General features: G+C 41.1%; 1 protein-coding gene across 1 annotated transcript; it reads left to right on the top strand.

The window, feature by feature from the left end:
• The first annotated feature begins 596 nt into the window (after positions 1-596).
• On the top strand, positions 597-1813 carry LOC120924871 (olfactory receptor 2D3-like). Its single transcript, XM_040335849.1, has one exon. It carries the CDS (start codon positions 846-848, stop codon positions 1764-1766), a length of 921 nt encoding a protein of 306 aa, XP_040191783.1. The 5' UTR covers positions 597-845; the 3' UTR covers positions 1767-1813.
• The last annotated feature ends 11010 nt before the right edge of the window (positions 1814-12823 follow it).

Raw genomic sequence — 12823 nt, 5'->3', positions numbered from 1 at the left:
ATAAAGAACAAGGAAAAAGTGAGGTTTGAGCCTATTAATAGGATGATTCACCGCAACGCCCTATCCCATTGACAATGTCCAATGACGAAACACGTCTGGGAGGACGTGCGGTGACGTCATCACGTTTGGAGGAAGGGCTCCGCTCTGTATACATGCCGGCCGGCAATTTTAAATGCTCGTTTGAATCTCATACAATGTGAGTAATGTTTTACTGTTTTTAATAAATTACCTTCCCTACGGAATTATACTATGTTTGCCGTTTTCTATCTTTGAATGTGCGGTGGTGTTCTTGGTAATAATCGAGGGTGCAAGTGGTGACCCTTTTCCAGGGAGTGGAATCTCCCCAAAGGCCGCGGCTGGGTCACAGCCGACTGCTGTCTGAGATTTTTGATCTGGTAAGCTGCGCCTAATACCGGTGGTGGGTTCTCACTCTTACTAGTGTGCTGTGAATTACGTTGGACTATCTCCTGTATACCCTGTGGTTTCTGTGGCAGGCTCTGGGGAGCGAGTGCTACCTCCAGGAAGGGGTTAACCCCCCCTTAAAGGCCGCGGCTGGGTTACAGCCGACTGCTGTTTTAAGCTATTGATCTGGTAAGCTGCCTATGACTCTGGTGGTGGGCTTCACCTGTACAAGTGTGCTGACCATCACGGTGGAATTAATCATCCCATACATCAGGATTGTGAACTTGTTGGATAATATAGACTTCTTTCTGCATAACCCCTCGAGGGTTAACCTATTACATTGACTTTATAACACACGAAGTCTGGGTGCCATGGCGCAGTTCTAACCCCCCTTTTTTTCCTTATTCTGTCACAATACCAGCATTCTCTACCATCTTGTAATCATGGACAATCATACAATAAATAATGTGTTTTACCTAAATGCTTTTGCATTTGACATAAGACTAAAAAGTTTTTTTTTTGTTTTTTTTCTCATCTTATTCCTTATAACAGTTATTGGGAATTTGTTTATAATTATACTCACACATATAGACTCTCATCTTCAGACCCCAATGTATTTCTTTCTTAAGAATCTCTCCTTTCTGGACATCTGTTACACTTCTACAACTGTTCCACAAATGTTAGTAAACCTCTTGATAAATCATGTTGCCATATCATTCCCAGCATGCATAATTCAGTTATATACTTTTTTATCTTTAGCTGCTTCTGAATCCTCATTACTGGCAACAATGGCATATGACCGATATGTTGCCATATGTAATCCCTTAAGGTACTCAGTTATAATGAGTCGGGATGTTTGTATCCATATGGTGGTTGGTGCCTGGGTAATTGGAAGCATATATGGGATAATTCACACTGTTAACACTTTTAGGCTGCCATTTTGTGGGCCCAAAGTGCTTAATCATTATTTCTGTGACATTCTACCCCTATTTAAGATTTCCTGCATCAACACGTATGTTAATGAGGTAACTGTCTTTGCTGTTGGTGGTTTTCTAATGATCGGCTGTTTCGTGTTAATTTGTGGATCTTACATTCATATTTTATTTTTAGTTTTGAGTATACCAAAAGGTGGTGGACGAATGAAAGCATTTTCCACATGTGTTTCTCACCTTGTTGTTGTTCTGCTATTTTATGGAAGTGGAAGCTTCATGTACATGAGGCCAAAATCAAATCTACTAGCAGACAAGGAATGGCTCTTATCCATTTTTTACACCAGTATTACACCTCTCTTAAATCCCATTATTTATAGTTTGAGGAACAAAGATATCAGAAAAGCCCTTCGAATAATTCTAAACTCTCACTGATGTGAAGTAATTTCTAAAAAAAATAAGTCTATGTTAATGTAAAAGTGTGGACCAGTACGGATGTATGGAAATGCCATAAATTAAAGGTTAATTTCACTTTTGTGAAAAAAATAAGTAAATAAAATAATATAGCATATACAATTGCAACACAAGTCATATAGAAATTGAATGTTATTAAAAATCACCTTTTCAATCTGCAGCTCTGTAATTTTCTGTGAAATGCAATGCAATATGGCTACTTGGAGGTCTTCTGTACACACAATTAGATTGTTTGGTTCTGATAGCATAATCATTCATAAAGTTGTCTAAATGAATCCCCAGTAGATAACAGTGTGGACTTAAGGTTTTATTTTTTAAAAATGTTTGATTGACAATGCTGTCAATGCATCATCCTTAAAGGGTCACTAAAGGACATTTTTTTTTTTAGCTAAATAGCTTCCTTTACCCTAATGCAGTCCTGGTTTCATGTCCTCATTGTTTGTTTTTGCTGTAATCCTTCTCTGTTCTGCACACTTCCTGGTTGTCTGTTTCCTTATGAAAAAAGTACTGGGAGCTTCTCTCTGTGGTCTCTAATCAAGAAAGGTGTGACTACTGTGTGTCTAAAACCCCTCAGAACCAATCAGTTTCATTTTAAAAACAAATACTGCCCTGTATTGGCACTGTGTCTCTGTCCTTCACAGAAGCATGAAACTAGATGAAAAGCGAAACTGAAACTGCAGGCACATTATATGATTGATTTTCATCTATTTTTAATCATTCTTTAAAAGGAATCAGTTAACTATTATGGGGCAGATCCACAAAGATCTGCACCGGCGCAGCGTATCTAAGATATGCTACGCCGCTGTAACTTACCCGGCTTTGGTTTGAATCCACAAAGAATTTGCGCCGTAAGTTACGGCGGTGTAGCGTATCTCTCACGGCGTAATGTCGCGTAATTCAAATCGGCGAGTAGGGGGCGTGTTTCATTTAAATGAAGCGCGTCCCCGCGCCGAACAAACTGCGCATGCGTCATTCCTAAATTTCCCGCCATGCATTGCGCTAAATGACGTCGCAAGGACGTCATTGGTTTTGACGTGGACATAAATTACGTCCAGCCCCATTCACGAACGACTTACGCAAACAAAATAACATTTTTAAAATTCGACGCGGGAACGACGGCCATACTTAACCACCAAATAGCAGCTTTAACTATACGCCGAAAAAAGCCGACTAGAAACGACGTAAAGGAATGCGACGGCCGCTCGTACGTTTGTGGATCGTTGGAAATAGCTAATTTTTATACTCGACGCGGAATACGACGTGAACGCCACCCAGCGGACGCCGAAGAATTGCATCTTAGATCCAAAGGCGTACGAAGACGTACGCCTGTCGGATCTAACCCAGATGCCGTCGTATCTTGTTTTGAGGATTCAAAACAAAGATACGATGCAGGAAATTTGAAAGTACGCCGGCGTATCACTAGATACGCCGGCGTACTCTCTTTGTGGATCTGCCCCTAGGTCTCTATACCCTGTAAACAGTAATTTCAGCAAAAAAATAATCCTTTACAACTCCTTTAACTAATAAAGTCCTAAATATAAATACCCCAGTCCATATAAATGTCTTTTCAAAAGTTCTCAATATTTCCAAGTCCAATGTAGACCAAAGACTTCAACACTGTCCTCTATGACTATGAATCCCCTGCAGTGCTTCATTCATGAAGGTGAATAATGTTGAAAAAATGCCATATAGTGCAGTAGGTCTAACCCAATTTGTGTATTAACAATGCGTTTTTAATGTGCTTACATCAAAATCATAAAAAATATCTCCAATGGATCACAGGATGAGTTCTTATATATGTACCCTTACCCTCCTATTTCTCAAACAAATCTGTAAAACTCCAATGTAGCTTGTCCTCTGTGTCTTTATCTCCCCTCTGGAAAATTTCTTCCTCCTTTTTCTCCAAATGGGTGTCAGAAGCTCCCAAAAAGGTATAAGTATAAGCACATAATGTAATACTGCAAATAGCTTAATCACCACAAATTATAATCAACTCTCAAAAGTGTGTATATCCCGTTAACACCAGTACTGACTCCACTGTGGAGGTATTGATGCATTAATCACTCTATATACCAGTGATGGCGAACCTTGGCACCCCAGATGTTTTGGGACTTCATTTCCCATGACGCCCCTGCACTCTGCAGTGTAGTTGAGCATCATGGGAAATGTAGTTCCAAAACATCTGGGGTGCCAAGGTTCACCATCACTGCTATATACCTTACCAAATGTAATATTATCATTGCTCCATCAATCAACCTCTCTGATGGGGATTCCTCCCTCTTGTATCCAGAATTATGCATTAAAGCCTCCAAAAATAAAAAATAAAATACTGTATATAGTGTAATACTGCTTTCATTTATAAACTGTGCAGTGGTGTCATACCACTCATGCATAATCGAGTGCCATAACCATTGTCAAACAGTGTCTCCAACTAACTTATTACCTTGTGGTCACATCACGCATCTTACCAAAATGCTATTCAGTTGGCCAGATTCACGTATCTGGGCGTAACTTTGTGAGGGCGTAGCGTATCCTATTTACGCTACGCCTCTGCAACTTAGACAGGCAAGTGCAGTATTCACAAAGCACTTGCTCCGTAAGTTGCAGTGGCGTAGCATAAATTGGCCAGCGTAAGCCTTCCTAACTCAAAGTAGGCTGGTAGGGGCCGTGTTGTATGGAAATGAATCGTGACCCCACGTAAATGATGCGCCTAACGAACGGCGCATGCACGCGCATGCTCAGTATCACGTCGAATTTACGCCCTAAGATACTCCGGCTCAATGCCTGTGACGTGAACGTAACCTACGCACAGCCCCATTCACGTACGACTTACGTAAACGACGTAAAAAGATACGCTTGTTCCGACATCCATACTTTGCATTACCTGTGCCTCATATAGCAGGGGTAACTTTACGCTGGACGTAAGCCTTACGTAAATGGCGTAACAGGCGCAAGTACGTTCGTGAATCGGTGTATCTAGCTAATTTACATATTCGACGAGGAAATATACGGAAGCGCCCCTAGCGGCCAGCGTAAATATGTACCCCAATATACGACGGCGTAGGAGACTTACGTCACTCGTATCTTGGCGGAATTGTAGCATAACTGATTCTAAGAATCAGGCGCATAGATACGACAGCGCTCATTCGAACTTATGACGGCGTACGTGGAGATACGCCGTCGTAAGTCCTTTGAGAATCTGGCCCAGTAAGTCTGGCCATACATTATACAATTTTCTTGTACAGTTTTTCCTTTAGATTTACCAAAACCATATGATATGAGGTCAAAACCTAAACACTTTCAATCTGTATGCAATCAGGCAGGCCCTTGCACTACATAGTTGAAAGTAAATATAAAGTAAAAATAAAGGAAATTGAACATGAAAATTGTATAATGTATGGCCAGCCTAAGTGCTTTTTTCATAAGTAAAGTCAGCACTTCTCCCGGTTCTCCATTCTTCAATACTAGAACTCTTCCATGTAAGACATTTAAAATGGGCCTTTAGGAGCGCTTACTGAATAGTTTGGTAAGGTTCACTGAATAGTTTTGTGAGGTTCATGGTGTGACCACAAGCTGATAAGTATTTTATTTTTACATTTTGTAGACTTTCATGCATAATTCTGGATACAAGAGGGAGGAATGTAACCAAACACCTTGGGGGGGCGCAAAGCATGAAAGTGTTGATTGCAATACACATATCACCGTGCATGCAAAGTGTGAGTAAGAGCAATATTTCTAGCACCAGACCTCCTCCATAACACTACATTGATTACCTATAGGGGGCTTTTAAAGTGTCCATTATGGAAAATATAGGTTATTGAAGTTTGTTGCCACAGGCGCACGCAAATGTAAGGTTTGACATGTTGGGTATTTACTTATCAAACAATTGGGTAATTTATTGCATTTGTGTGTACCAAAATAATTCTAGTGCATTTTTTTACTGAAATTTTGCATTTCCTACACCTTGCAGTAATATTGTATGAGTAAATAGAAGAAAAATCAGCGCAATAAAAAATAGAACACAAACAGCAGCTGTACACTGGGATTCAATTAAAAAAATTCCTGAAAGTATATGTAAAAATGTAGTGCAGCGCTAAAACAAAGTCCAAATAAAAGTCATCCAGGTGATCCTTTTAAAAGTGACAGGTAAAATGAAACATGCAGGTGATGTAGCGTGGGATAGCAGGAGACCTCCACCAACAATAGCAATGGCCGCTCACCTCACAGATATTAAAATACGCTTTCCCACAAGGGTGTATCCTAGGCACATCTCCAGCACAGACCAAGTAGGGGAATGAAAATCTCTCAGGACAGGTCAGCATAGATGGCAAGCATGGAATCCGAAGATGATAAAGAAAGGACAAAACATAGTGTTTCTCCGCAGTACAAATGGTAACATTTAATGATAAAAATAAACTCACATAAAAGGCACTATATCCAGTGCCAGGAGTGAATACAAACAAGCAGCATAGTCCGATGGATGGCAGCGGGTGACGTCACATGCTTCCCTACCGAACGTTGCGTCCCAGGGGCGGGACTTCTTCAGCGGATGTACTCCTGGCACTGAATATTGTATGATATAAAAATTGAAACTACCACTATTTTGTTATTTTTGTACTTTATTGTTATGGAAAGGGGAAAGGGGTTATAGCATTGCGCAGGTGGTAGGTCCTCTTTATGGAGACATTGTGGGTTGATTAGATCTATAATGTCTCCCCTGCCCTCCAATGAAGCTATTCAAATCAAATTGTGCTTGAACAGCTGCATCCTTGGCTACATGAGTTGAGAAATAAAAGCTGTGACCCCCAGAAGTGATGTAACACATGTCGCTTCTGGGGTTGGCCATTTATGGAAAAGAGTCATCACAGGTGAGTGATCTGACAATGTTTTGAGAATTTCTGTCTGAAGAAGTAACTCCAAATGAGAATGATCTATGAATATTAATGTGGTTTGTATTAAACCCAAAATCAAACATTTATTATATTGCAGTTTACAAATTCTTAGATATGATGGCTGCATTTGTTTTCTTTTTTAGGCTTTCTTTTTTTTAATTTTCACCTGGTGATCTAGGGAGTAGGTATGTTGTTTTCCAACAGAACAAGCTGTTCTCAAGATGTAGCTGTTAGAGGGTTGAGATTTATACTGTCAGGAATGCTTACAAAGGTCAGCTATTATATTTATTTGTATAAAACCTCTATCCTGAAAGGTTGCTGCTTAAAAAATATTACCTGGAGTTTGGCTTCAATTTGTTTAGTGTACCCAAATATGCTAGTCTGTAGGGCAGGCAGGTGACACTTCCTCCATTTTCTCCTCCTCATTGTTTGGGTAACATAGGAGGCCTACCCCAGGGTGAGTTCTTTGGGCTACACTAGGCAATGAGCATTGTTGCGCATCCTAGCACAGGGGTAACACCTTGCCCAAAGGCCTTCCTACTGATGCCCAGGCCTAGGTAACGGCCATGGTCATGTGAAACATGTGAAACATTAAGGCAGTCCCCAAACCCAGACATGAGCCAGTTGTGTGTAGTGTTATATGCAGAGTTCCTCCAAAGACATTGTCCCTTATCCTTTGTCCCACACTCTTGAGCAGGTGTATGTGTGGCATTAGAAGGGACATGCAAAGCCTATGACCACTCCACCAGTCAGCATACCTCTGTTACCTTACTCCCAATAACAGAATGAGGTCCCATAGAGAACATAGCACAGACCTCATGTGTGCTCCAATTAACCTTTCTAATTCTGTACCAAGTACCAGGTATTAGATCTCCATAATGCTAATCCGCAATGGAGACAGACAGCTAGGTAGGGAGCCGAATACTGAACCCTCTCAGTACCAGAGAACCTGTCATTTATTCAGGGACCACGTCAACGACTGATTGTTCTTCATAGCAACTTCCTTGCAAGTTAACCCTTTTGTTGTACTGATGTTTCACAGACCCTCAATGTGCTATTTCAGACCCTGGTTCCTTAGAGAGACACCAGGACGCCACATTAAACCATTGAGTAACTTCAGACCGGGCTTTGAGCAGTGTAAGCAACTTTTCTGAACTTTTGTCAGAACATGTACATCATCTGGCAACGTAATTTCCCTAACTAAACTTAACTGTGGCTGCCCCAGGTTACCTGTGTGTGTGTCCTTGGGAGTATTATTATACAAAAAGAGGGAGAATCCCGAATGTGTCCTGAAGAAGCCTAATGGCGAAACGCGTTTATGCCTTGGGCTCACATCATATACTATGTATTTCTACTGTATGTATATGGTTTTTAAACATTTTTTATGTCCTTTTGTATACCATGTATGTGTTCATGTCTTAATAAAGATTATTTCTCTATATCCCCATTGTTTACTGTGCCGTTAAAGTCCGACTTGGGGTTGCCCCTTGGGGCTCCCCCCTCTTTTTGTATCATAATTATCAACAGATGTGGCAACGGGAGTACTGTCCTTTTATAATTTCAGATTTTTGGGTGGTAAACACCATTTTCTCTGTCTATGCACTCCTTGTGAAATCCTAATAATTAGACATATTTCTGTTTTCTTTTGTTATGTGTTTTAGAAACACATAACTTACACAAATTATTTCTACGTTATTACGCAATGGTGGACTTGACAGGAAACAATTGGGAAGGTTTCATGTTAGTAATTAAACAAACATGTTCTGTAACTAAAGGTAAAGATGTGGAAATGGAGATTGTGTATCAAAAGCTCATACAAACGTTTGAACGGAAAGCCAGTCTTTTCTGGCACATCAGGTATTTCGAATAATATATAGCCAAGGGTCTAAACCCCAAGGGCCTTAGGGTGCAGGTCTTTCCCAACATATTGGCACTCAATCCTGACCTCAGGACCCGTTGGGAGCATAACCTTCAGGAATGCTCTAAAAAAATGATGGAAGTATTGGTGGAATATTATATGTGTAGCACTACCCCCGAAGGAGCCGCTGATTTGATTTGGGATCAAATCTATTTTGCCTCCCCTATTTAACTAGCTCGAACCCTCCCTTGACACATCAGAAGTCTGGAGACTGAGATATTGCAGCCTCGGCTGAGCTGGGGTCACAATAGCAAGCATGCAATATACAGTGACAATATAGCAATGGAATTACCTGCAGTTATAGACAGTCCCTCCAGACAAAAAGAATACACTCCACACAGTAAATATAATTGAATGTAAAGAGAGATAAGTTTACTGTATAGAACTTAAAGGGCAAACATAAGCTCAAGCATAAACACAACTAGCAAGTAAGGACTTAATATGATCCGCAAGGGCCCTTGCAAGGATCTGCAATTTATGTAAGCAAAAGAAAGTTAACCTATGAATGGTACTATTCGTTTAATCTAATGACAGGCAGTCCATGCTCGCGAGCGCCCTCTAACGGGCAGTCCTACAGAGCAGTTAATATCCCCGTTGCGGCCGGTCGGTGCACGTTAAAACTTGTAATCCACAAGTGGCAATCAGGGAAAAAAAGGACCTAAGCAACAAAATGTCTAGGGTAGTTGAACGTTGGTGGATTGACTGTCCGCCAGCGTCACCCACTTCTGTGTAGCACTGGAACAGTTAAATGGCCCTCTAAGTTCCGGCTAAGGGCCGAACAAGTGTCTGGGCCTGTGAAATGGCACTACGTGTCTGTGTTAAACAGAGAGTCTGAAGCTGAGCAAGTGCTCTCTCACCCAACAGGCCTGAGTCCTCCTCGGAAAGGGCGCGCTGACAAGCACTGCTCCACGGCACACAGGATCCCGGACGGAGGTACTCCACTGTTTCAGTGTCAGCTGGGCAGTCTCCTCAATCTTCAGGGACATGGGCCAGATGCTGGAGTCTTGCTTCCGTCTGGATGGCTGGCTTCTCAGTGGATAGGCCCAGGCTTCTGGCCTAACAGCACAGCTGTGCTCTGTCAGCAGCTCCGCAGAGGATAGAAGTGCAGGTCCCGAGAGAGCGAAATCCACCACTCCCCTTCCTTAAGTAACCTCCCCCATAAGTCTGTGCAGAGGTGTCACATGTTCCAATACTACGGGGCATTGTGGGAAGTGTAGTCTGTTTCTCCTACGAGTCAATGGAGTCCATATCTCCTGCTACTTGCATTCCCACAATGCATAACTTTCTTAAAGGTATCCTAAGTATTTACAGAAAATGGATAAAGTTCCAGTGGGGTGACCTGTCATAAAGTTCTGACAGGATGACCCCGCTACATATGCAAGAATTAAAGTTAGTGGATTGTGAAATCAAACAAATATATGATGAAAATGCTTCTATATTAAATAACCCTGATTTTGGAGCTTATAATGCATGTCTCAAAGAACACATCCAAGCCTTTACCAAGGATCTTCTGTTAAAGAAGGAGGACAAAATGTCCAGGGATAAGCTAGCCTTTGCAGGCAAGTATGCATACAATTGGCCACTCAATGGCCAACGAGGGGGGCAGAAACATTCAGGTCCTCAGAGGAATGTTTCAAACAAATGAAAAGACAGAGCCAATGATTCAGATTCTTCTACTAACTCTCATGTTTCACAGAATTTGGGGATCTCCGATCAGGGACGTCAAAGAGGTCACAATTTGAGGAAGAGACAACAAACCGGTGGTGACTACCAGACAGATACTGATAAAAAATTATTAATATACGAACTCACTATACCACCAGATAATAACATTAATTATAAAGAATAACCACGACTTGACCTCACTTCCCCAGTGAACACAAGGATTTTTATGTTTTCGGGTGCTAAAACACCGGGTGCTCTTTCTGACAACTCTACTAATCATATGCCTGTGACTCTCACTACTGAATTAGATATCAGATCCACTATTATTGACTGTGCACAAACTCTTGCTTCATCACGACCAGTCAGTTCAGCTGCAGTTGGACCAATAAAAAAGGATCAAAAGAAATGACGCATTGACCATTTATTTTCCAGTGTTGAGCATAGGGAAGTCATGACTGAACCTGTAACCTTTCTCCTTCCTCTATGAATTTACCAACACAGGCCATAAGAGATTCTACTCTAGACGGCCTAAAGCTGGAGGTTATCAATTTATCATGTTATTCCTTGAGTACAGAAGAGAATAAATTATTACAATTGGGCTTGATTTTCTGTCCCAATTTTTTGCCAAACACCTTTGATATCATTAAAGATCTTTATTTATTTGCTGAATTTAGAGCCTTAAAGAACCCTAGTCCTCCTTTTGGAGGGAAATGAGGGCAGTGTGATTCAGGAAGATATTCCTGAATCCGATGAAGCCATTGGCCGTCGGGTATAGACTGCACAATATCAAAACGAATTAAAAACATTTGGCTTTACAGTGAAGAAAAAGTCTATCCAATTTCCATCTCTACACATAAATTCCAATATTTGGACCTTTCTTACCCAAACCACGAAGGAGATTAAGATCTCTACCCCTCAGAAATTAGGTAGTCACAATCTAAGTCGTGCACATAGGATTGCACTTGACAATCTTAGCAATAATTCTCATTTGGTAATCAAGCCCTCCGATAAGGGTGGGAATGTGGTAGTGATGGATGAGCTACAATATAGAAACATGTGCTGGGATATATTGAAAAATAGATCATGGTACAAACCAATCTCGGCAGACACCATTGCTAAATTTAATCAAGAATTCAATGACACTATACAGCTTGCTTATGCCGGCGGCTTGATTTACAAAGAGATATTTGAGGGATCTGTAAGATGGAAGATACTCTAGCACAGGCTCATGACAGAGTGGATAAATTTCATAAAACTTGGTCACCATGGTTGGGTTTCCGCTACTCTGAGACATTTGAGGCCTTGATGGTCGCTAAACGTTCAGTCATCTAGGTTACGATACGTAAGGGTCTGATAGTTCTCTGGAAGGATTGACCAACTAGTGTAAGCATGATATAGTGACTGGCTCCTTTATACAAACACTTCTTTAGGAACGGATGCAAGAGAAACCTTCTGCGCTACTGTGAGTAAATCAGTGTTAAAAATTTATAATAGGTGACATTCAAAGCAGCTGTATCTAGTAGTGTTCACAATACACAAAATATAAAATTATTAACAAAAAGTGATAAGCGCTCCAAACTGTAGTTGAAAGAACTACTGAGGTAGGTGTCCACACAAAATGTCCACAAAAATTAAATCAATATATAAATTCATCAATAGTGAAAAAAATGAATGGTAATATCATATAAATATCCAGTGAATCCTATAGGACAAAATGGAAGGAAAATAACGTTCTTTAAATAAATAGGAAATGTCCTCCTCAAAAGGGTGAAGTAATCAAATAGTGCCTCAATCTTTCCTGGAATACCTAGTAGTGCATCTGAATATTGCAATGGACATCCGTAACCAGTCTCCCAAAACTCTCACCTTACTGCTGCTGAATCGTGCGTGTAGCATGAGTGTAAGCGTATCCTGGGATGTGTGGCTCAATCCTTTCCCGATTCCTCTCCTCTACAGCTGTTTCATTCACCCAGTAATAGCTCTGATCTCAATGGATGATGTGCCTGTAAAGTGCTCAGTGCTCCATATATGTGAAGGGGAGAGAGGGGAAAATAGAGAAGGATGCCTCCAATAGTGAAGTATAGTAAAAATAGGGGTGATCTTTATTAGCTGGTTAAAAATGGACTCTTACATGGAAAAAATATAAAATGTGCATATATGAAACAAGACGCGGCATCCACAGCGCTGTCTTATGTCTCCTCTGATAGCCTCCAGCTTCCGACAGTCTCACGTGATCCCGATCCCTAGTCCCCTGATGAAGTCACAAGGTGCGTGACGTAACGACGTAGGGATCGGGATCACGTGAGACTGTCGTAAACCGGATTTCCATAAATTGTGAATGGAAGTAAACTAACCCTCTCATTCTCACTAACTTTAGCGTAACGCCCATACTGGAAGTAAGGGGGCGCTACATTAACCTAAGGTTAAATAACCTATGGGGCTTACACACGATCGGTTTGGACTGATGAAAACGGTCCTTCAGACCGTTGTCCTCTGGTTAACCTATCGTGTGTACGAGGCCTTACACTCATGCTACATGCACG

Source organism: Rana temporaria, chromosome 1 (genome assembly GCF_905171775.1).
Source record: "Rana temporaria chromosome 1, aRanTem1.1, whole genome shotgun sequence".
Classification (NCBI taxonomy): domain Eukaryota; kingdom Metazoa; phylum Chordata; class Amphibia; order Anura; family Ranidae; genus Rana; species Rana temporaria.
Note: the sequence above shows the minus strand (reverse complement) of the source record. Positions and strands in the feature narration are given on the sequence as shown.

Coding starts and splice junctions, on each gene's coding strand:
- LOC120924871 (XM_040335849.1), top strand. CDS start 846: ATGGACAATCATACAATAAATAATGTGTTTTACCTAAATGCTTTTGCA.